At 41.0% G+C, this 21,193-nt stretch overlaps 1 protein-coding gene across 2 annotated transcripts in view; it reads left to right on the top strand.

The window, feature by feature from the left end:
* Positions 1-18,844, top strand: part of LOC134537730 (uncharacterized) — a 316,852-nt gene extending 298,008 nt beyond the window's left edge. For both annotated transcript variants that reach the window (XM_063378478.1, XM_063378479.1), the window contains exons 9-15: positions 34-142; positions 1,899-2,057; positions 3,308-3,430; positions 4,692-4,914; positions 6,842-6,980; positions 9,466-9,759; positions 11,386-18,844. In XM_063378478.1, coding sequence (XP_063234548.1) covers positions 34-142; positions 1,899-2,057; positions 3,308-3,430; positions 4,692-4,914; positions 6,842-6,980; positions 9,466-9,759; positions 11,386-17,770 — 7,432 coding nt within the window. In that variant the 3' untranslated portion in view covers positions 17,771-18,844. The remainder of the gene's footprint in view (positions 1-33; positions 143-1,898; positions 2,058-3,307; positions 3,431-4,691; positions 4,915-6,841; positions 6,981-9,465; positions 9,760-11,385) is intronic.
* Positions 18,845-21,193: the final 2,349 nt, after the last annotated feature.

Genomic DNA, 21,193 nt, shown 5'->3' with positions numbered 1-21,193 from the left:
CGTGATTTGAAGAGCGTGGCTTGTGGTTGGCAGGTACGTGGACTGGTTCACGGTGCCGACCCACAACCTGACAGACCCCTCCGAGGAAGGACTCACCTTCCACCCCAGCCGGCTCATGGGACTGGCTGACCTCCTCAACACGGTGAGAAAACCGAGATACCGCAAAACATATCTACTTCGGAGGCATAATACACTATATCTAGAGACCCGGAAATTTCGCGGATTCATTTAGTCGCAAGCTAGAATGCAAACCTTCACACTCTCGCACTGTGTTCATGATTGGCACGCAGTTATCTGGACACGCCCGTCTACGACCGTGAGCCAATGATGCCCAGCTAGGAGAGAAGTAAGCGAATCAGGTAGTGCCAAATAACAAGAATAAAAATGTTCTCGCTAAGAAATCAACCAATGGGAAAGTAAACATGGGTCGAGCACACCTATAACTTTGAATTCTATCCTGAGGCCAGAAGAATCCACGAAATTTCCGGGTCGCTAACTATATCATATAATTTTTTTTTTCATTTAAGCTGTTTAAAGAATTTTATAGTGTCTCACTTATTTGCTAAACTTATTCCACCCAAAATATGTGAATATTTGACATATCGTAGATCTTAATGTTGTATGCCAATAGAAAGAACGTCAAACGATGATAAGTTTATAGCTAAAAGCATAGTATTCAGAACTGCCGGACCTGCGAACTTTTTTTTTATCGTTCTGCGCATAGGTATACGTCACGATGGAGATAATGCAGACGATATTGGCGCTAATCTGGCGCGGGTTTTGATAGTAGTTTGATAATATTAAATGAGAAAACGCTTAATTTTGTGTAATATGGTTGCCCAAATGACAGTAAACGAACAAAATAGAATTCAGTAAAGAATTAATTACACTTTCTTTTAAAACTATAACTCGACAGAATTGAGTATATTCTTCCAAAAAAATACTAATTTTAATAATAGTTAATAACAAAGCAAAGTAGGTAGGGTTTAATGAATTGTAAAAATTAAGTTTTTATAGCAACAGATATTGAGAAAATTAGTTGTTTTTTTTTGTGGGCCTAGGCTTAAACAAATAAAAACAAATCTTTATTTTTTTTCAATTGGCTCTCTAAACCATATCCTTCTTACGAATATAGGATACAGATACTAGTTCACTGTTGTTAGTATCGATGTTTACGTTTCATTTAGCCACCAAAATTATCTTATTATTTTGCTATATGAATTAACACATATTTTTACTTATATTATTTGATGCACTTACATTAACTATGGAAAACTTATAAACGTGTCCCTAAGTATTGACTGGAAACTGAAAAAAAAATTGCAGTTAATTAAATTATAAGTTTCTGTAATGTTCTGTTGATAGTAATAACAAACAAATGGCGTATATTAATTTCAAATTTTAATCTTCATATTTCACAGTAGGTTTTACTCTGTTGTTTAACTCATTATTTTGGTAACTTTCTGAAAATTTTTAAATAAAGATTTGAACATTTTTTTTTAGTTCCCTCCGTGATATTTTATGTTTCTGTAAATTAACATTTAGATATTTAAAGTAGTTTATTGGTAGTTTTATCATTTTTTAACTAGAATTTTTTTGGGTTAGGTACTTAGGTTAGCTGCAGTACTGCACAATCATTTGAATGGTTGCCTAGTTTTGGTTAAGCTGCATTTAAAATACTGTTAAATCTTATGAATGGCCGGTTGGATTAGAACTTAGAACTGTTATCGACAATTTTTTTTCTAAATAATGTATTGTGTATATGGATCTGTATTTTCTCTGGTAGTGAAGATCGGTAACTGCTACCTTTGAAAACCTGCTGACCAGACTTGTTCTGTTGGCCTTTTCCCTGCTTATTTCTGTGTCACTGGCGGTTCTCGAACGCTGTGTTCGGTTAGGACTCCATGCTGGACCTCCTGACCGGACTGGGGGTTCCCCACGACAGGATCATCATCTCCGTCCCGGCCTCCGGAGTCAAGTTCACGCTCGAAGACCCCAAGAAGAACACGCCGAGGTCGCCCGTCGTCGCAGGACCGGAATGGATCAGCCAGGGAAAGGTAACGTATGCATCCTGATTAGCTTCTGAGCTCCGATACAGGCACAAGAGTTCATCTCGCAATAGAACCAATAAATTTGGACCAATATGAAGGTTTTGCATTACAATTTATGTACCTCATATTCCCCTAGATTAAGTTTTTTTATTACTTTGTTTATATTTTGTAACAGTTGCCTGATCATAAAAATTTAAATCATTTCAATTAACTTTGTAACTTGTCTTAAATTTTCACCAAGAAAACTACTATAGTAGCTACTGCCTTCCCGTACTGTACGGATTCGCTTCCAAAAGTTGACTCCATAATACTAAAAAAATATATAATATGTATCTTTAAAATTTGCTTTACCTGCAAAAACAATGAGTATAAACTTAATTTTATTTTCCTATATTTATTGTCGCTTTTTTTTAGATTTAAGGAATTTTCTGTAATTATTTTGTGCTGTTCGATACGATAGATATATTTAGTAATTACAATTGTCTGATTCCATTTCAGATAGACTACTTTCCACTGCTAATAGGGGTTCGAGATTTGCTTAGCTTGTCTTTGTTTATTACTTAATTAATAATCTCATTAAATTCCTTAAGAAATGTAGTACCTTCGAAAGCCACCAAAATATGGATTTTTCTTACAAAGTATACTTAATATTTATCTTAGTCCTCATTAATTTCTCACAACCTTTATTGCTTTGCAACATCATGCTACATTTAAATAGCTTTTTTTTTTCACGAAATATGTTATCCTTAAATATGAAGTTACAGCTTCATAGGCTATATTTCTCTCATATCACACATTATATATTATCGATACAGGGGACCCGCAGTTTTCTAAGAAATTGTAAGTGTTTCACACAAAATACAACTTAACTGATGTTCCTTTCTACTAGAAATACATCTTGATTTTAATTTTAAAACTACCTATAAATGCAATAAATAAATTCACTGTTTAATACAAAGTAATTCTGTAATGTAATGACTGATGAACAACTTTATGTCTTAACTATATTTGTAAGGAAGCTGAGGTATTCAACATTGATGAAATGTGCAAGTGTTCCAGACTCGTCAGAAACTTGGGTTTGGAAAATTTACCTGCCTGATATAGTTGGTATGTTTAATCACATTGGTGTACACAAAAATTGATGATTTAGAAACACTGTTCGAAGAAATGTTTCACTCAGGAAATATGTTAATTCAAAAAGATTTTATCAGGAAATAATACCACAGCTAAATATTGTTTTTTTCTGAATCTGTCAGCTGTGCTCGCTGCTCTCCGAGGGCGGATGGACGATGGAGAGGGATGAGGATCTCACAGCTCCCTACGCGTTTCGCAACAACACGTGGCTGGCCTTCGACGACCACATCAGCGCGGGGATAAAGGTAACTCTTGCTGCACATGCAGAGACCCTCTGATCAAAAACTTTTCCCGAAGAGGCAATCGACCATTTCCGCGATCATCTCACTGCACAGTGTATCGAGTCAGGAGTCGCTTGTAGAACAATGGCCTTGAATGCATTTTTGTATATCAACTTCTATGGTTGGTGTCAGTGTAAGATAACTAGGGACACCTGTATTTCGCGATTTCATTTCATGTCAAGGTATTTCACAAAATACTATAGCTTTTTCTAAGAGTCAAGGCAAATTGTGAGAGTGTAGCAGTACGGTGACTACATTCTCATTGGCCCCGTCAAGAGCGGGACGACACCTCTCACCGACCTCAGCCAATAAATAACCACAGGATAAAAGCTACAGTATTTTGTGAAATACCTTGACACGAAATGTAATCGCGAAATACAGGTGTCCCTAAAGATAACTATTGAGCCCCTGGAACTTACAATAGAAATTTCAATAATCTAAAAAATAAAACAGATATCTTTTTTTTTCCTGTTACCTCGATTTTTATCAGCTTTAACTGTATCGATGTAAATTTCGTTTTCTCACAGTAGAGTTAAATATTTGAACTCAATTGTGGGGCATAACACTTTCCAATGCAAATCTCTTAATGTAACCTGAAGGCATATCTCATTCCATAGAGGGTGATGAGGAATGGGGCCTTAAAGTTATATGGATCATCTCAGAACCCTGGAGAGGACCCACGGAGGATAGAATCGGTACAATCTTAATTGGAGGTCAGTACATTGACCGCACATACAACAGTGCCTGCAAGAATGTATGGTCTTGGCACATGCAAGCACTTACATTTGCCACACATGCTGCTAGGGAAACTTTGGGGGCATGGTAGTTGAACGGTCAGAAGATTTTGCAAATTGAATACATAATGGACATTACCAGTGGGTTTTCTTCCTTTCCATATACCCATAATCCTTTTTCCGATAACCTTTGAAGTACAGAAGATGTACTGTTTTGGACATGGCATCGCTGGTTTGCACTGTATTCCATAGAGAAAGCGCAAAGAACGGGCAGAGAAAGATGAAACTACACACACGTTAAATCAGCCTAAATCAACGGATGCCAAGTGTAAAATAACCTATAAAGACAGCACAGAGAAATCTGTATCTCTACGACATAATAGTGCAAATGAGCGATGGTGTATGTCTAAAATAATGATTCAAAGCAATCGCATTCCGAGAATCATTTAAACAACATGTTGAAGCCTACTGCAATAATTTACTATTTTTAGGGCACGTACGCCCTGCTGCGCGACCTGGCGGGCGCCGCCATCTTCCCCCTGGACGACGACGACCTGGGAGGAGCGTGCGCGTCCTCCAACAAGACGACCTCTTCGCCGTGGCTGGTCAGCAGCCTGCACGACGCCTTCACCCGCCTCGCCAGGAAGCCGCGAGGGGCGGTGCTGGAGTCGCTGCAGGACGAGATCAGGCAGTCCACCCTGCTCACTTTCCCCGGTACGCTGCTGTACGCGTGTTCCCGCACGTTCTGGAACCCCGCTCAGTGTCTGTGTCCCCGACTGTACACAACTTTTGTAGTCATTCAATGCATGATGTATTATACTTTGCTTCTCTTGAGAAGATTAATGTTCCGTTGCAAGTTGTTTTAAGAAAAAGGAATTTTAAAATATGAAACATACAATTTAAAAAATCTTATATTTTTATTATATATATTACCAAATATGAACATAATTACAGCATTATATTAAAAAATATAAAAAGTTTAGTAATAGAATCAACATTAATTTTGATAATTGATATTCTAAACAAAATTAAATTTTAATTACTAAAAATATGTTTGTCTTTTATTAATTTTACCTCGCCATACTGGTGAAATTACAGAAAATGTAATATTATGGTATTGACCCTAAATTCGTACACAGTCCATAATTTCCAAAACCTTGAAGGGGAAAAAACCGCTGTTATTAAGATTATCAATAATTCTAAATGTTGTTTTACTAAAATAATAACTAACATCGGGAATTTTATTGCTTATAATGTATCCATTGAGAACTCTTAAGAGAGATCGAAATTATAAGTTTTTTCTACTAGAATTTTGTGACCAAATTATGTCATCTTTAATCTATTAATAGTCAAACTTTTGGTGGAACCTGTTTACAGGTTGAGTCTGAATTCGACCGACATACGTCTGGGGCAGGTTCATCACGACAAAATAAGTTGGAAACTTCTATACGACATATGGTCTGAAGTGTTTACGAAGTTTGGTATACGTCTTTTAAGTTATGCTCGAATAACGTTTTAATTGATAGTAATAGAGAAGGTAATTACGATCGTCTGGATCATACTCATTATTCAAGAACGAAAGTTTCGCTCGTAGTTCTAACTCGTCCCAGTGATTGTATTAAAAGCTTTGAGGAAGCCCCTCTACAATTAGGGGGAGGGGCAACCCCCAAAGGTGAAAATTGGACTTGGAATAATTTTCGCAGCCGGAATGGATTCTGGACGGTACTTGGTTGTGGTGTTGTGTGTGTGTCTTCCATGGCAGAGCAAGCATGGTATTCCTTTAAAGATTCCCCTGCTCGTGGTGCATCACGGGTCTGCCACTTGCTTATGTTTAATGAATGATGTTCTTCAATGACCTCGAATATTTTTTTCACGGTAGCAAAATTATTTCATTGGAATAACATAAGGGTAGTAAACACCACAAAAACATGTGGAAATAAAAAATGTTACCAAAAATATAAATTTATTCAGTGAAGTATAATCCAAACGCTCTGGCTTCTATTTTAAATAATATCTATATTAAAATTGATGTTCAGACCCCAAGTTTAAAGACGTATACCAACATTGAGAAGTACCTTAAACCATACTTCATGTAGAGTTTTTTCGGGGCGACTGAATTGTTGCCCATTGGAAGGGCAGCCCTTCAGGATTTTTCTATCAGTAGTGTTTTTGAAAGGTTGTCTGAATTATTGTCCCTTGGATGGGTAGCCCATCAGGATTTTTCTGACAGTGGTGTTTTTGAAAGGTTGTCTGAATTGTTGCCCCTTGGATGGGCAGTCCATCAGGATTTTTCTGACAGTGGTGTTTTTGAAAGGTTGTCTGAATTGTTGCCCCTTGGATGGGCAGTCCATCAGGATTTTTCTGACAGTGGTGTTTTTGAAAGTTTGTCTGAATTGTTGCCCCTTGGATGGACAGCCCTTCAGGATTTTTCTGACAGTGGTTAGTTTAGTTTAGGTTAGGTTAGGTCACTTTACAAACTAACCACTGTCAGAAAAATCCTGAAGGGCTGCCCATCCAAGGGGCAACAATTCAGCTCCCCCGTTTTTTCAACCGATTTTGTCGTGACGTACCTGAAGCCAGAGAGATTGTCGGTGTGATTCAGTGTCGGGCAGGTGTCACAGCGTGCTCGGTGTTCCCGCAGGAGACGTGCAGCTGTCGCCGTACCGCATCACGCGCGTGGTGGACAACCTGGGAGCCGTGCACGTCGTGAGGCGCGAGGCCAGGACGCAGTTCGAGTGCTCTCGCCAAGGGTACTTCGTGCACCCTCTCGGCTGCAACAGGTCAGGACGCAGTTCGAGTGTTCTCGGCAAGGGTGTACTACCTACTTTGTGCGCCCTCTCGGCTGCAACAGCTCAGCTGCCACCGTGTGGAATGGAGTCGACGATAGTTTGTGCAGCGTTTTATAACAAGAAAGACGTTGAAACGTATTTAATAATTATTATATCCCGGTCAAGTTAGCCCCAAAAAAATAGGGGTAAGGTTACAAAAATTCGCTTATAGCTGAAAAATTTGTACGAATATTCGGAACACCATTATAAATGAAATGTGAAAAGTCCCCATCGATCCGACATGTGAAAAAAAAATTATTCAATGTCAAAGTTCGCAAATATGTTTTTTTTTTTTTTTTTTTGCGTTTTTCAGCCAAACGGTAAGTATTATCATAAAAATAGGTCAGACTAAACTTGTAGATCATGCAATTATCTATAAACATTGTCTTTACGCCATTTCTCCCAAGAGTCATCGTTTCTGAGACATAACGATTCAAAAAGTTGAAAAAGTTGTGTTCTTCATAATATGCACACGTTTCCACGTGTAACACTCACTATCTTAGAGCTTTGTACCACCACCTGAAATAGCACGCGCCCATAGGTATGCAACACGGCACAGACGAGTGGTTTTCCCGGTTGCCTACCTGCAGGCGCATTCAACCACTTTAGGTTCACACTTGCAAACAAAATGTACTATGCTTGTTGATTGGCATCGATGGCTTTACATTTATTTCAGTTTAATGATCCCTCCTCAATTCAGAAACATAATTTCCAAAATGTGCTACACTTACGTCACTCTACATACAAGTCCCACCAAAGGCCAATAAAACAAATTAATATGATAATATTTCGATTAAAAGCTGCTGGTGGAAATTATTTCTTTGACCACTTTTAAGAACTATTATTTAATGGATTTTGATGCTTGATTGTCAAATGTTACAAAAAGCCAAATAAAGTCGATCATAAACTTTTCACTGAACGGCTATACTAATTACGGCTTTTCAAACAAATCACAGTATTTATGCAGGAGGCGTTTTTTTTTAACTAAGCTCAGATTTGTCATAATATACAAAAATTTATACACACAAACTAAATTATTTTAAAATAAAATGAAAAAAGCATAACTTATACTGAAGGAAACATTTAATGGAACTCTAAATATAAGGCATTTTGTAGGAGTAATTTCGTGTATGATACGGAGGTCACATGGAACGGAAATGTGTAACCATGGTGCTGCCATATATGGCACATGGAGTAAACCAAAGTTCACAAAGCCAAAGGGAAACTTAATATCATTAACTTTTTAAAGAATTTTAGCAAGATGTGCCGTATTTTAATAATATTTCTTGTCGAAAATCAGATCTAAAGCCGGAGTTTAGTATTTTTTTTCTTCAAATCTTTGTCGCTTTATCAGAGACGTTTCACTATATAGTTTAAAATTTCGGTCTGCTGATCAAATAATTCAATAATCGACGTAGCTGCTCCTGAAGCAAATTCTAGCAGCGGGTGCGGAAACTATGTGTTATTCACGTCAAGAAATGTAGCTGGAAACACAATTTGTGCATATTTATCACGCTCTGTATTATTTTAAGTAATATTCTCGATGAAATTTTTGCAAGCTTGACCAACGAAATACGCAGAACGTCACGTGATATTTCGAGGAAACTACAACTTAAAGCAGAATTCGATAACATTTGACAATTAAATTAAATATTCCAAATCTCCCCTTATGAAAAAAAATTAATGAGCCCTGTTAAATAGTCTCCAGTAACACCAAAGGATGGAAACGGGGGAATACGTAACACCTTGAGTTTATAAGCACACCGTCTCAGACTAAAGAAGGCTTGCTAAAAAAAATATATATGTACATATACTAAATAAAAGAGTTTCTTCGCAATGTGTAAATCCTGGGCAACGCCGGGTACTTAAGGTAATCATCATCATCATCAGCTGCTTCCAGCCTACGGATGAGTCGGCAAAGTAAAACGCATCCATCTTTCTCTGTCCCTCCACCATTTCTCCTCTCTTCTCTGCTCCTTGGTCCTCATCCCTCACTCTCCTCTCTTCTCTGCTCCTTGGTCCTCATCCCTCACTCTCCTCTCTTCTCTGCTCCTTGGTCCTCATCCCTCATTCTCCTCTCTTCTCTGCTCCTTGGTCCTCATCCCTCATTCTCCTCTCTTCTCTGCTCCTTGGTCCTCATCCCTCATTCTCCTCTCTTCTCTGCTCCTTGGTCCTCATCCCTCATTCTCCTCTCTTCTCTGCTCCTTGGTCCTCATCCCTCATTCTCCTCTCTTCTCTGCTCCTTGGTCCTCATCCCTCATTCTCCTCTCTTCTCTGCTCCTTGGTCCTCATCCCTCATTCTCCTCTCTTCTCTGCTCCTTGGTCCTCATCCCTCATTCTCCTCTCTTCTCTGCTCCTTGGTCTTCCTCTCTTCTCCGCTCCTTGGTGTTCCTTCAAGATCTCGGTGGAGTGGCAGCGCGGTGGCTCGTGTGCGCAGGTTCTACCGCTGCGTGAAGTTCAACCAGCGGTCGGCGGACTTCACGGTGTTCGAGTACGACTGCCCCGCGGGGCTGGCCTTCGACGAGCGCTGGGAGGTGTGCGTGTGGCCGGGCTCCCTGCCGCGGGGGTCGCCCTGCACCGGCTCCAGCGAGATAGCGCCCGTGCCGCGCGCGCGCTACGCCTGCCCCGCCGTCGAGGGCTACTACGCCGACCCGGAGAACTGCCGCTGGTTCTTCGCCTGCCTGGACCACGCGCGCGACGGCCTCAGCCCGCTCACCGCCTACGAGTTCAGGTACCGTGAGTCTCGCAGCGTAAAACAGACCTGTCTTCACTCACAGCAACACTTTGTAATCAAAATGGGTTATGTTAAATGATGATAAACAATCACTCGTAACAGCCTACTCACCGCCTACGAGTTCAGGTGCGGTCCCGTCTTTGTCCTGTGTTTGTTTATTTTCTTGTGTGATCACCATGGGTCAGGTAAAAGGAAAATCACGATGATAAACAATCACTCGTAACAGCCCGCTCACCGCCTACGAGTTCAGGTGTAGTCCCGTCATCACTCACACCAACACTGTGTTTGTTTCTTTTCTTTGTGTGATCATAGAGGGCTGTGTAAAAGGAAAATCACGATGATATACAATCATTTGTAACAGCCCGCTCACCGCCTACGAGTTCAGGTACAGCGAGTCTCGCAGCGTAAAACAGACCTGTCTTCACTCACAGCAACACTTTGTAATCAAAATGGGTTATGTTAAATGATGATGAACAATCACAGTAACAGCCCGCTCACCGCCTACGAGTTCAGGTGCAGTGAGTCTCGCAGCGTGCAACAGTCCTGTCTTCACTCACAGCAACACTTTGCTTCTTTTCTTGTGATCATAATGGGTTATGTAAAACGAAAATCACGATGATAAGCCTTCTAATCATATTGGGTTATGTAAAACGAAAATCACGATGATAAACAATCACTTGTAACAAGAGCATAAGTTAACTTCGGATGTATAAAAAGTAAATTTTAATTAAATTATTTGTCGTTCTTACGTATCTTTCCTCTCATTAGAGTTAAAGTCTGAAGTGGATTTTTAAAGTTTCTGTTGTTGAAATTTTTTTTCTTATTTTGCTAGTAATCAGTGCTGAGAGAATTAAACGCGTCATTACAAATTATGCATTTAGAAACAAAATCCAGTTTTTTGCATGACCAGTCTTGGAAATGAGGAAGCCTAATAATTAGTGAACCGGAATCTTATAAGTACCACACACAAAATTCTCAACATGACCACCAGATATTGTGAATATTAAGTTTTACGTCCATCAGACGTTAACGTTCAGATATTAATTAATATGTTGGAAAAGGTATGAAAACATACACACAAAAGGAACACAAAATCATTAACACAAATTAATAAAAACACTTCTTTGTTCCCAATGCCTTTGGGGGAATAAAATACATTATTATAAATTAGGGGGGGGGGGAGGAGTTGTTCCGTTGGTTCATTCGCCTTGTTTCAAAAATTCCCTGTTAGGGTTTATAGCAAGGGAGAAACAAGGTTGACGTTTCCGTTGGTGGATTGTGTGTTTATTCAGGGTAATCACCTTTCCCCCTAAAAAAAAAAAATATTATTCCTGTTCTATCTCTGCTTTTTAACCCTTATTTCGACTCGAATGACCTCATGGTCGACGGTATTTTAAATCCAAAATAACGCGCATTGTACCCTTTAAAATTTTAAAAATTTCCGGACTGATCATATACAGCGGTAGAGTTGACATAAATAAGCGATATAATTTGATTGTTTGCGTGCTTACTCCGGACACGTAGTACTGTTGGTAATATAATAGCCATAGATGTTAGTTTATGCTACGGTTTCATGTGTGTGAAGATTGAATTGATATATATTTTTGAAATTTTATTTTCCAGGTGTCCTTTCGGGCTTGTGTTTGACGAGCGATCGCTGACATGCGACTGGCCGTGGGTGGTGGAAGGATGTGGGAGTGGCCTCAGAGCCGCGGGTTACTTCGGCGCCGTGCAGTTCGGCGCGGGCGCTCTGGGCCACGGGGGCTACGGCGCCGGCGGCGCTGCATACGGCGACGCCTCCATCAACGCTGCAGCCTCCATAGACAGTGGCGCAGCTGTCAATGCTGCCGCAGCAAGAGCTGCTGCTGCTCAGGCTGCAGAGTACCAACGACGCAACAACGCTGCTGCGGCCGCCAACGCGGCTGCTCTCAACGCTGCTGGCGCTCAAGCTGCAGGCTACCAATACGGCAATAACGCCGCCAATGTAGGTGCGCTGAATATCGCAGCTGCCAACGCTGCTGCAGCGGAGGCTGCAGAATATCAACGCCGCAACAATGCTGCCGCCAGTGCAGCTGCTGCTAACGCTGCAGCAGCTCAAGCCGCAGAGTACCAACGTCGTAACAACGCTGCAGCTGCCGCAAATTCTGCTGCAGCCAATGCTGCTGCCATAAATGCTGCTGCCATAAATGCTGCTGCAGCTGAAGCTGCAGATTACCAACGGTTGAACAATGCTGCTGCCAGTGCAGCTGCTGCTAACGCTGCAGCAGCTCAAACCGCAGAGTACCAACGTCGTAACAACGCTGCTGCTGCAGCCAATGCTGCTGCCATAAATGCTGCCGCAGCTGAAGCTGCAGATTACCAACGGTTGAACAATGCTGCTGCCAGTGCAGCTGCTGCTAACGCTGCAGCAGCTCAAACCGCAGAGTACCAACGTCGTAACAACGCTGCTGCTGCAGCCAATGCTGCTGCCATAAATGCTGCCGCAGCTGAAGCTGGAGATTACCAACGGTTGAACAATGCTGCTGCCAGTGCAGCTGCTGCTAACGCTGCAGCAGCTCAAGCCGCAGAGTACCAACGTCATAACAACGCTGCAGCTGCCGCAAATTCTGCTGCAGCCAATGCTGCTGCCATAAATGCTGCCGCAGCTGAAGCTGCAGATTACCAACGGTTGAAAAATGCTGCTGCTAGTGCAGCTGCTGCAAACGCTGCAGCAGCTCAAACCGCAGAGTACCAACGTCGTAACAACGCTGCAGCTGCCGCAAATGCTGCTGCCAGTGCAGCTGCTGCTAACGCTGCAGCAGCTCAAGCCGCAGAGTACCAACGTCGTAACAACGCTGCAGCTGCCGCAAATGCTGCTGCAGTCAATGCTGCTGCTCTTAATGCTGCCTCCATAAATGCTGCTGGCGCTCAAGCTACAGGCTACCAGTACAGAAATAACGCTGCCACTGTAGGTGTACTTAATATCGCTTCGGCAAATGCTGCTGCAGCAGAAGCTGCAGAATATCGACGACGTAACAATGCTGCTGTTGGTGCAGCTGCTGCTAACGCTGCAGCTGCTCAAGCCGCAGAGTACCAAAGGCGTAACAATGCTGCAGCTGCCGCAAATTCTGCAGCAGCCAATGCTGCTGCCATAAATGCTGCTGCAGCTGAAGCTGCAGATTACCAACGTTTGAACAATGCTGCTGCCAGTGCAGCTGCAGCTGAAGCTGCAGATTACCAACGTTTGAACAATGCTGCTGCCAGTGCAGCTGCTGCTAATGCTGCAGCAGCTCAAGCTGCAGAGTACCAACGTCGTAACAACGCTGCAGCTGCCGCAAGCGCTGCCGCAGCTGAAGAAGCAGATTACCAACGGTTGAACAATGCTGCTGCCAGTGCAGCTGCTGCTAATGCTGCTGCAGCTCAAGCTGCTGAGTATCAAAGGCAAAACAGTGCTGCTGCTGCTGCAGCAGCTAATGCTGCAGCTATAAATGCAGAATATGAGCGGCGAAATAATGCTGCTGCTAATTCTGCTGCAATCAATGCCGAATATCAACGCCGGAATAATGCTGCAGTTGCTGCAAATATTGCAGCTCTCAATTTAGCTGCAAATAAGCAACAGCAAGCTCCAGAGTCAGAAGGATATGTGTATGGGCGTGGCAGACAACAGATAGGTACAGGTGCGGGAGCATTTTCTCAAGGGTCGTTTGGAAGTGGTAACAAAGTTTCGTACATTGCCTCTGGGCAAAGGTCAGAAGGTTCCGATTCATACTACAGGGATCGAGACATTCCTTCATTCGCATCTCTTCCCGACTCGTTTGTTTCTGGAGGAAGAATAGACAACACTGGTGGTGTCGTTTTGGGCACGCATCTGGTGGGTCTATCAGGCTTGGAAGGTGGTGCTTTTGGTGCTACTGGAGGATATGCAGGTGCAGTAAGAACAGGTGCAAGGCCAGCTCTGGTGCCATTTGGTTCCCGAAGTGGTGCCATTGGAACTGGTGCTGCTGTTGTTTCAGGGACAGGATATGCACCTGCAGGTAGGTACCAACCAGGATTAAATGTGGTTACACAACAAGCACAATCTATACCAGTTGTTCAGGCGGTGACACCAGTCCCAGTTGTTCAGCCTGTGGCTCGTGTACCAATTGTTCAGCCAGTGGCTCAAGTTCCACTTGTTCAGTCGGTGACACCATCTTCTGTAGTTCAACCAGTGAGTCCTGTTTCGTTCCTGCCTGCTGCCAGGCGGCCAGTTGTCCAGCCAGTATATAGTGTTCAATTTGTTCAATCTGTAACACCAGCCCCATTTGTTAAGACGGTAACGCCGGTCTCGTATGTTCAACCTGTGAGTCAGGTTCCGGTTTATCAGCCATTTGCCAGGGTCCCAGCTGTTCAGCCAGTGGCACAGATCCAGACAGTGCAGTCAGTGAAACCATCCCCATTCGTTCAGTCGGTGACCCCCATCCCAGTTGTTCAACCTGTGAGTAATGTCCCGATTTATCAGTCTGGTGCCAAAGTCAAATCTGTGAGACCGTCCTCATTCATTCAATCAGTGACACCAGTACCAGTCGTTCAGTCTGTGACACCAGTACCAGTCGTTCAGTCTGTGACATCAGTGCCTGTCTTTCAACCAGTTTCTCAGGTCTCAGTGGCCCAGCCCCTTGCTCAGGTTCCATTCGTGCAAACATATACTTCAGCCCCTGTCATCCAGGCTCAACCAACCATTGTTGATGTTCCTAGAGCGAATGTCCAGACATATGTCAGAAGGCCTCAGGTATCTTTCAGGAGGCCATCTTCTGGATATTCTTTTGTTCAGAACACACCCAGACCCACTTTGTTGCAGCTTAGTACACCTCGTCCCCAAGTCAGTACAGTATTTTATGATGGACCTAGTTACCAGAGTACTCCGAGGACCGTTTACCCTCAAGGACAAGTTATTCAAACTGTAGTGCAGCAACCCGAGGTAAAATTAGTTGGTCAGACACCAGCTTCTTACTTTATAGCAGGAAAATCACAGCCAACTCTTAGAAGAAGGCCTGTAATTGCCCAACCGCAGTATGTAGAAACAGTGACTGAACGTCCTAGAGCAACAATACTTCGACAGCAAACATTCGAGGCAGCACGACTACCTGTAGTACAGCCTTTTTCAGTGGAGACACCAGTCGTATTCCAAAGTACAACTCCTCGTCCTGTTTATGGTGCTCCTGCAGTGTCGCAGATTAGATTCCAACAAGTAACAGCAACTGGCAAAGTTACACCCTTAGTTCAACAAAATGTGTTCGAAACACCTGTCAGGACTGGCGGAGCCCAGATTCTACAACCTGTGTCTCAACAAGTTCCTGTAGTTACATATCAAAGCACTCCTAGACCTGCATTCAGGATACCAGCAGTTTCTAGAACTCAGTATGTGCAAGGGGTAGATAGTAAACAGTTTGTTCCTGTTGTTCCACAGCAAAATCCTGCTTTTACTTCAATTGAGCAAAAACAAACGAATATTTTGCAGCCTTTATCGGTAGATGTACCTGCTGTTACTTATCAAAGCACACCTAGCCCAGTTTATGTTTCTACTGCATCTACTCTTCCTAAGTTCATCCAGCCAACAGTTAGCACTGTACCTCAGCAATCTTTTGTGAAAACAACAGGAACATCTTTTATTCAGAGCACACCCAAGCCATATTACAGACGTCCTGAAATTGGATTGTCTCCAGTTCTACCTCAGACTGTTTTTGAGCCCACCAGGCAAACTATTCTACGAACATCATTCAGGAAGCAGGTTGCCCAGGCTTTCCCCAGTATTGCCCCTATTTTATCTCAGCCAGAATTTCCCATTAATCCAGTGACTTCTGTCCCAGTAACAACTTACAGAAGACCTGGATTTAGGCTCAGACCTACACCTCAAAGTATCGCTATTTCTACTGCAGACCAGGCCTCAGTAGACGATGGTTATGTGTACAGCAAGCCGACTTTTGTCTTTAATGGAGTTTCAACAACTGCAGCACCTGCCTTAGGGGTTACTTTCAACAGTTTGGACGTATCATCAACACCAAGGCCTCTAGCCTCAGGTATTGTCGATAGTGGACTAACATATAAGAGACCTTCCAACATATTCCGCTCAGGCAATAAATACACCCTTGGAACCACTTTCCAGAATCCTTCAGTTATTTTTCCAACATCAACACCTTTCACTCCATTACAGGAGGTTAGAGTACCTATTTATAATGTTGACGAAAACTTTGGCTTAAGAACTCAATTGAAGGGAGGTTATAATCCCCAACTGGTAAGTAACTTCAGTCAATCAAGTGTTCGATATGGAAGTGATTTTGGTTCGAATACTCTTTTGGAATATCCAGGATCAGCTGGTTTTGGAGTGGCTCAGCAAGATATTTATCAGTATCAACAACCCATAATAAGTACTCCCCAGACTGTTGTATACACTGGTGGAAGAGTTGGTGCTAGAAGGCGTCCACAGTCGAAGGGTCGTGTAAATACATACTCTACCACTGCTTTCCCCAGTTCTATTTCTACATTCTCCACTATATCCCCTACAGTAGCATACCCAACAATATCCACAACTGACAGCAGCATATTCCGAACATCAAACATACCTTCCTCAACAGTGTACTCGACAACTGCACGCCCAGTTACTTACACCCAGGGCATTTACACATCCAGTCCAAGTGTAGGTTACGTGCCTACTTCGCCATTATCAGTTCCTAGAGGATATCTTCCTCCGCGTAGACCAGGTAGGGTCCGTGTATCTACCACTGCTTCTCCCAACACTGTTCAATCCACAACTCCTGTAAGTGGAGGCTCTGTAGACTTAGGTTACTCGGTCAGGCCTGGACAGAGCAGGAAAGGTTCTGGCAGCAGATCAAGAATAAGTGGTGACCAAAATGTGGGTGTATTATTAGATCAATATTCTGGTAAATTTGGCAGCAACAATGAAAACTTTGTAAGTGATGTAATACAGGGTGATCTGTTTAGGAAACCAGGTGGTAGAGGTGGTAGTAGAGGTAGAATTACTTCAACATCCGGAATTTTCGAATCAACAACTGTACCATTCAGGTACACTAGCAAGAGGCCAACTTATTCAACCACAACATCAAACTTGGGTCTTTCTACGTCATCCGAGTTGTCTGGTGATAACATACAAACAGATGGTGGGAAAACAGAGCTTGGTACAGCAACCATCTATAACGGTGATGGAGGTGTCGAATATGAAGCTGTTAAAATTGGCTATGGCAAAACGAAGGGTTCAAAGGAACCAGTTGTAGTTGTCACGAGGTTAAGCGATGTCAACCCTATTCTTGTCGCCAAGCTTGGAGCCCAATGCACATGCAGATCAAATGCAATTGCACTCAAGAAACCATCTTCTAGAGGTCGTACATCTGCTGCGACAACATACTCTCCTCTCGAATACGACGCCACACCTACGTCTTTCCCAGCGCTTTCCTATACTTCCGTAACCCCTGCACCTTCTCTCGCATATGATACCCTGAGTTCCACTCCTGAAATTTCAGCCAGTGGTTCACGAACTCGCTTCAATTCGGCACCAGTAGTTGTCACACCCAGACCAGGCGTTCTTCGTACCGGCTCGCCTACGGTCGCTTCTCCAACTGGGAAGTCCTCTGTGGATGTCGAATATAGCGCTCTCCTTGCATCAGGCATACAACCTGACGAGCTTAATGGCAGTCCCAGCTTCCAGGACTCTGTGACCTCCGGTAGAAGGCCGAACACTGTCGGTGCCAAAGGGTCCAGAGTCGCTGCTGGTAGCTCCTTCGACCGGTACGGTCCAGGAGGCCTGCGCGGCGCGGACGAAACTTTGCAAGGTTCGGTGGATTGCCAGAGGCCTGGCTTATTCCGTCACCCCAAGTACTGCAACAAGTTCTATGCTTGTCACTGGGACGAGTGGAAGGGACGCTACACGCTTCACGTGTTCAACTGCCCAGTGCAGCTGGCATATGATTCCAATCTGGGAGCTTGCAACTGGCCCTCGCAAGGACCTGCTTGTGCGGATGACAATCTGCTTGTCTAGCATAACATCGACTCGTTCATCAGGCGCTATGACCTCTGTTCTGGACACAATGTTGTCACGTCAAGCATACTATGTATGCTTCTCTAAAATGGATATGATTTTTAACTTAATTTGGAATTATTTCTAACTTTTCTCATTTTTTAAATGCCATCCCTCTGGAGATGTCACTTTTTGTGCACGTGTGATGTAAATGATTAAATTTATAGATTGTTAAAATCATATATGTATTAAAACATAATAAAAACATAATAAAAACTTGAAACGATACTTCCCAGTTCAGAAAAATAATTGCCTGGTTTTTTTTAGACGTAGCAGATAAAATAATAAAATCGTACAAAGAAATTTAACTGAAAATTCTTGTTCAGATGTTTTTATCTCTGTGGTGCGAATATCTAGAGGAGACACTAGGCTGCAGGATGTTAGGATAGTGTATTTTCGTGTGAATAAGGAGATCTTACTGTATATAAACATGACATTTGTTGTTTACCAACATGACAAGTATTCTGTGATAATAGAGTTAGTGCATCGGCCTAATGGTAAATCTGAACAACAATTTTTCGAGATATTTAGTTGGTCAGGTGTAAGCACTCTAATCCTGTATATTTTTGATATTTTTTTTTAAATCTTGCAACTTGGTTTTTCAAATCACATACTAACTTGTGTATTATGTCTTAATCAGAAAGTGTGTATCGCTTGTGCCAAATGGTGTTTCAACCTTACATATTTGTGTAATGTTCTGAACTGAATTTTATCTGTAGATGTTCATTTCTGTAATGTAAAAAAAAAATATGCCTTCATTTTGATGTATTACTTTATTGCTTTTGATGTCAGAATGTAAATCATTTCCATCATATTTTTTCTGCATAATTTATGTAACATAATCATTCCATACCTGATTTTATTGGTATTTATTTTGTAATTTATAATAAATATTTTTACGCTAACACTGGGTCAAATTTCTCTGTTCTCCTTTCATGTGAGGCCGGTCCCACTGGGATAACAATACTCAATGCAAGCTTCAACTCTGGTTACCAAGTTTACACACACAAAATTCCAAGTTAAACAAGATGTGCCCAGATGGGGCCTAACCTGCATATTAAGAAATCAAAATCAAATGAAAGATAACCTAATGAGTAGGTAGTTCTTTACCAGGTGGCAGGAAAAACATCAAAAAGAAAATAAGTAGGTTAACTATAATCGTTTTATTGTGCTTATCCAAAAGGCAAACATTTATGGCAATAAATAGATAATTATCAAGTTTCTACTTTATAGGTTGTTGGAAAACACAATCCAAAATATAGTGAAAATTATTATAAGCCAACTAGGCAAAAACATTTATGGATGTATATCTCAACATAATTATACATGCCAAAATACATAAATATCATTTAACTTAACACAGGTGATTGGAGAGCTAATGAAAATAAAACTATTAATTGAAAGAAAATATGGCCGTCACAAGAGCATTCGACAAACTCTGTGGTATTCATATTAATGTCTTGAGCAATTCCTTCGTCAATAAATTCTTATATGCATTCTTTTTAAATATTTGGGTGCCATAGACGTTGCTTGAGATTGTCTCAAGTGATTGCAAACAAGACAGTCTTGATGAAGACCATCTTATGATAGTCCCATATTTCTTATTTACGATAGGGCATTCTCCTGTATCATAGTCGTTGCTTGAGAACACCATCGCATAAGCATGTTTCATAGTCGCTGAGACCTTGATTAAGAACACGAATAAGACTGTCTTTGCCAAGACCACTGCAGACATGTCTAAAGCAATTGCTTGTTCAGATCGCAGTGTATAAAATGGCTGATTCTCATGAACCTCGTATTTTTTTTAACTTATATAAATCCTGTATGAAGTTCTGAAGCAATTTGATGTGTGTTTTAAATGAGTTTAGTGTTTGTTCATGACCGGTGGTTACATTTTCAAGTACTAACCCGACCCATTTATTTACATATTTATTTCAGAACGAGTACAAAGGATGTGGAAGACGATGAGTTTAATGATAATTATTGATAAAGTTCATATAACCATCAGAAAAATTAAATCTACATTCGTGACGCCCAGAATCCATTAATAATAAAAAAGGGGGGTTGTCTGTAAAGTCGGTTTACGGAAGATAATTTTACGTGATCACGTCATAAGAAATCATTGATGAAAAATTGCATACTTTTTAATTTTCAAATATTATTTACAGTTTTTGCAAATTTAATTTAAATAATTTGTTTAAATATCATCATGAACAATTAGTTAAAAAGCCCGCCTTAATCTGTTTGATATTATAGAAGATTTTCTCGCACGGTGGTTGGCCGGTTCTTGCACGCTCGGCTCAGGCGGAACGTGACAATTTTTCATGCGTGCAGCCGGCGTTCATCGATTTATAAGACGTTATCACATCAAAAACTGTGGTTCGGCAGTGTACCTAATGGTTCGAGTGATAGTACGGATAACAAAGTAAAATTTAAATTGTGTCTGTGGTTCAAATCTGATGACATACAAAATTTGTTTTTTAGTTACAGGTTATTGAATACAAATATAACTAAGAAAAATTGTATTAATAATATTTTGTATGTATAATTGTTATAATATATTTAAATATATAGCTAAGTCCGTTTGTTTGGTTATTTCATACTCGGTAGGCTTTGTGACATGATTTTACTTCTAACAAGTTTAAATTATAGGATCACAAGTAACTTGAACAAGAAAAATTAACCTATTTTATTAGGAAATGAATGTCTAATTTTATTGATGAATAAACGAACACTTTATAGGATCTTAACTACTTCACTCGTATTCTTTTAATGTTATGTAACCGGAGTTTAAAATTCAATCTCGTTAAGCCTAGATCTACTATTTTTTTATACTAAGACAACTTAGTTATTTGTTCGCAAGTGACGCGCAGAAAGTAAAATATCAAAAATTAATTATAGGTTACATACTTTTAGAATAAATGTCTGAAATTTTATAACATTACACATTTGATTCAAAGGACAGTAACATGTTTACGAACTCCCTTAAAAAAACAATATCGCATCTGTATGAAGTTTTTACATCTCGCTAGAGCAATACCAAATAATTTTCATAATTTACATAATTTGTATATGACCGATTATAACTGCAAAGTGTGGAAAAACCAGGTGTTAAAGGACAAATAAATCCATAATTTGCTTCACTATTAAATCTGTTACAATTTATTGTAAATCTTCAAATACTAAGTAAAACTTTCTTCTGAAACAATTTTTGATAAGACGAAACATTACTGCAAGGAACAGAAGAAAATAAAGTTCGGAATAAAAAATGTATCTTCCGTACTCTGTATTCTATCAAATACATTCTTATTTATTTTTAACCTTTTTAATATTATGTTGAACTTTTGTTGAAGATAAATTGTGATACTATCAATTATTACCGCA

The sequence above is a fragment of the Bacillus rossius genome, chromosome 12, assembly GCF_032445375.1.
Source record: "Bacillus rossius redtenbacheri isolate Brsri chromosome 12, Brsri_v3, whole genome shotgun sequence".
In the NCBI taxonomy this organism is placed as follows: Eukaryota; Metazoa; Arthropoda; class Insecta; order Phasmatodea; family Bacillidae; genus Bacillus; species Bacillus rossius.
This window is presented reverse-complemented; position numbering and strand designations above follow the sequence as displayed.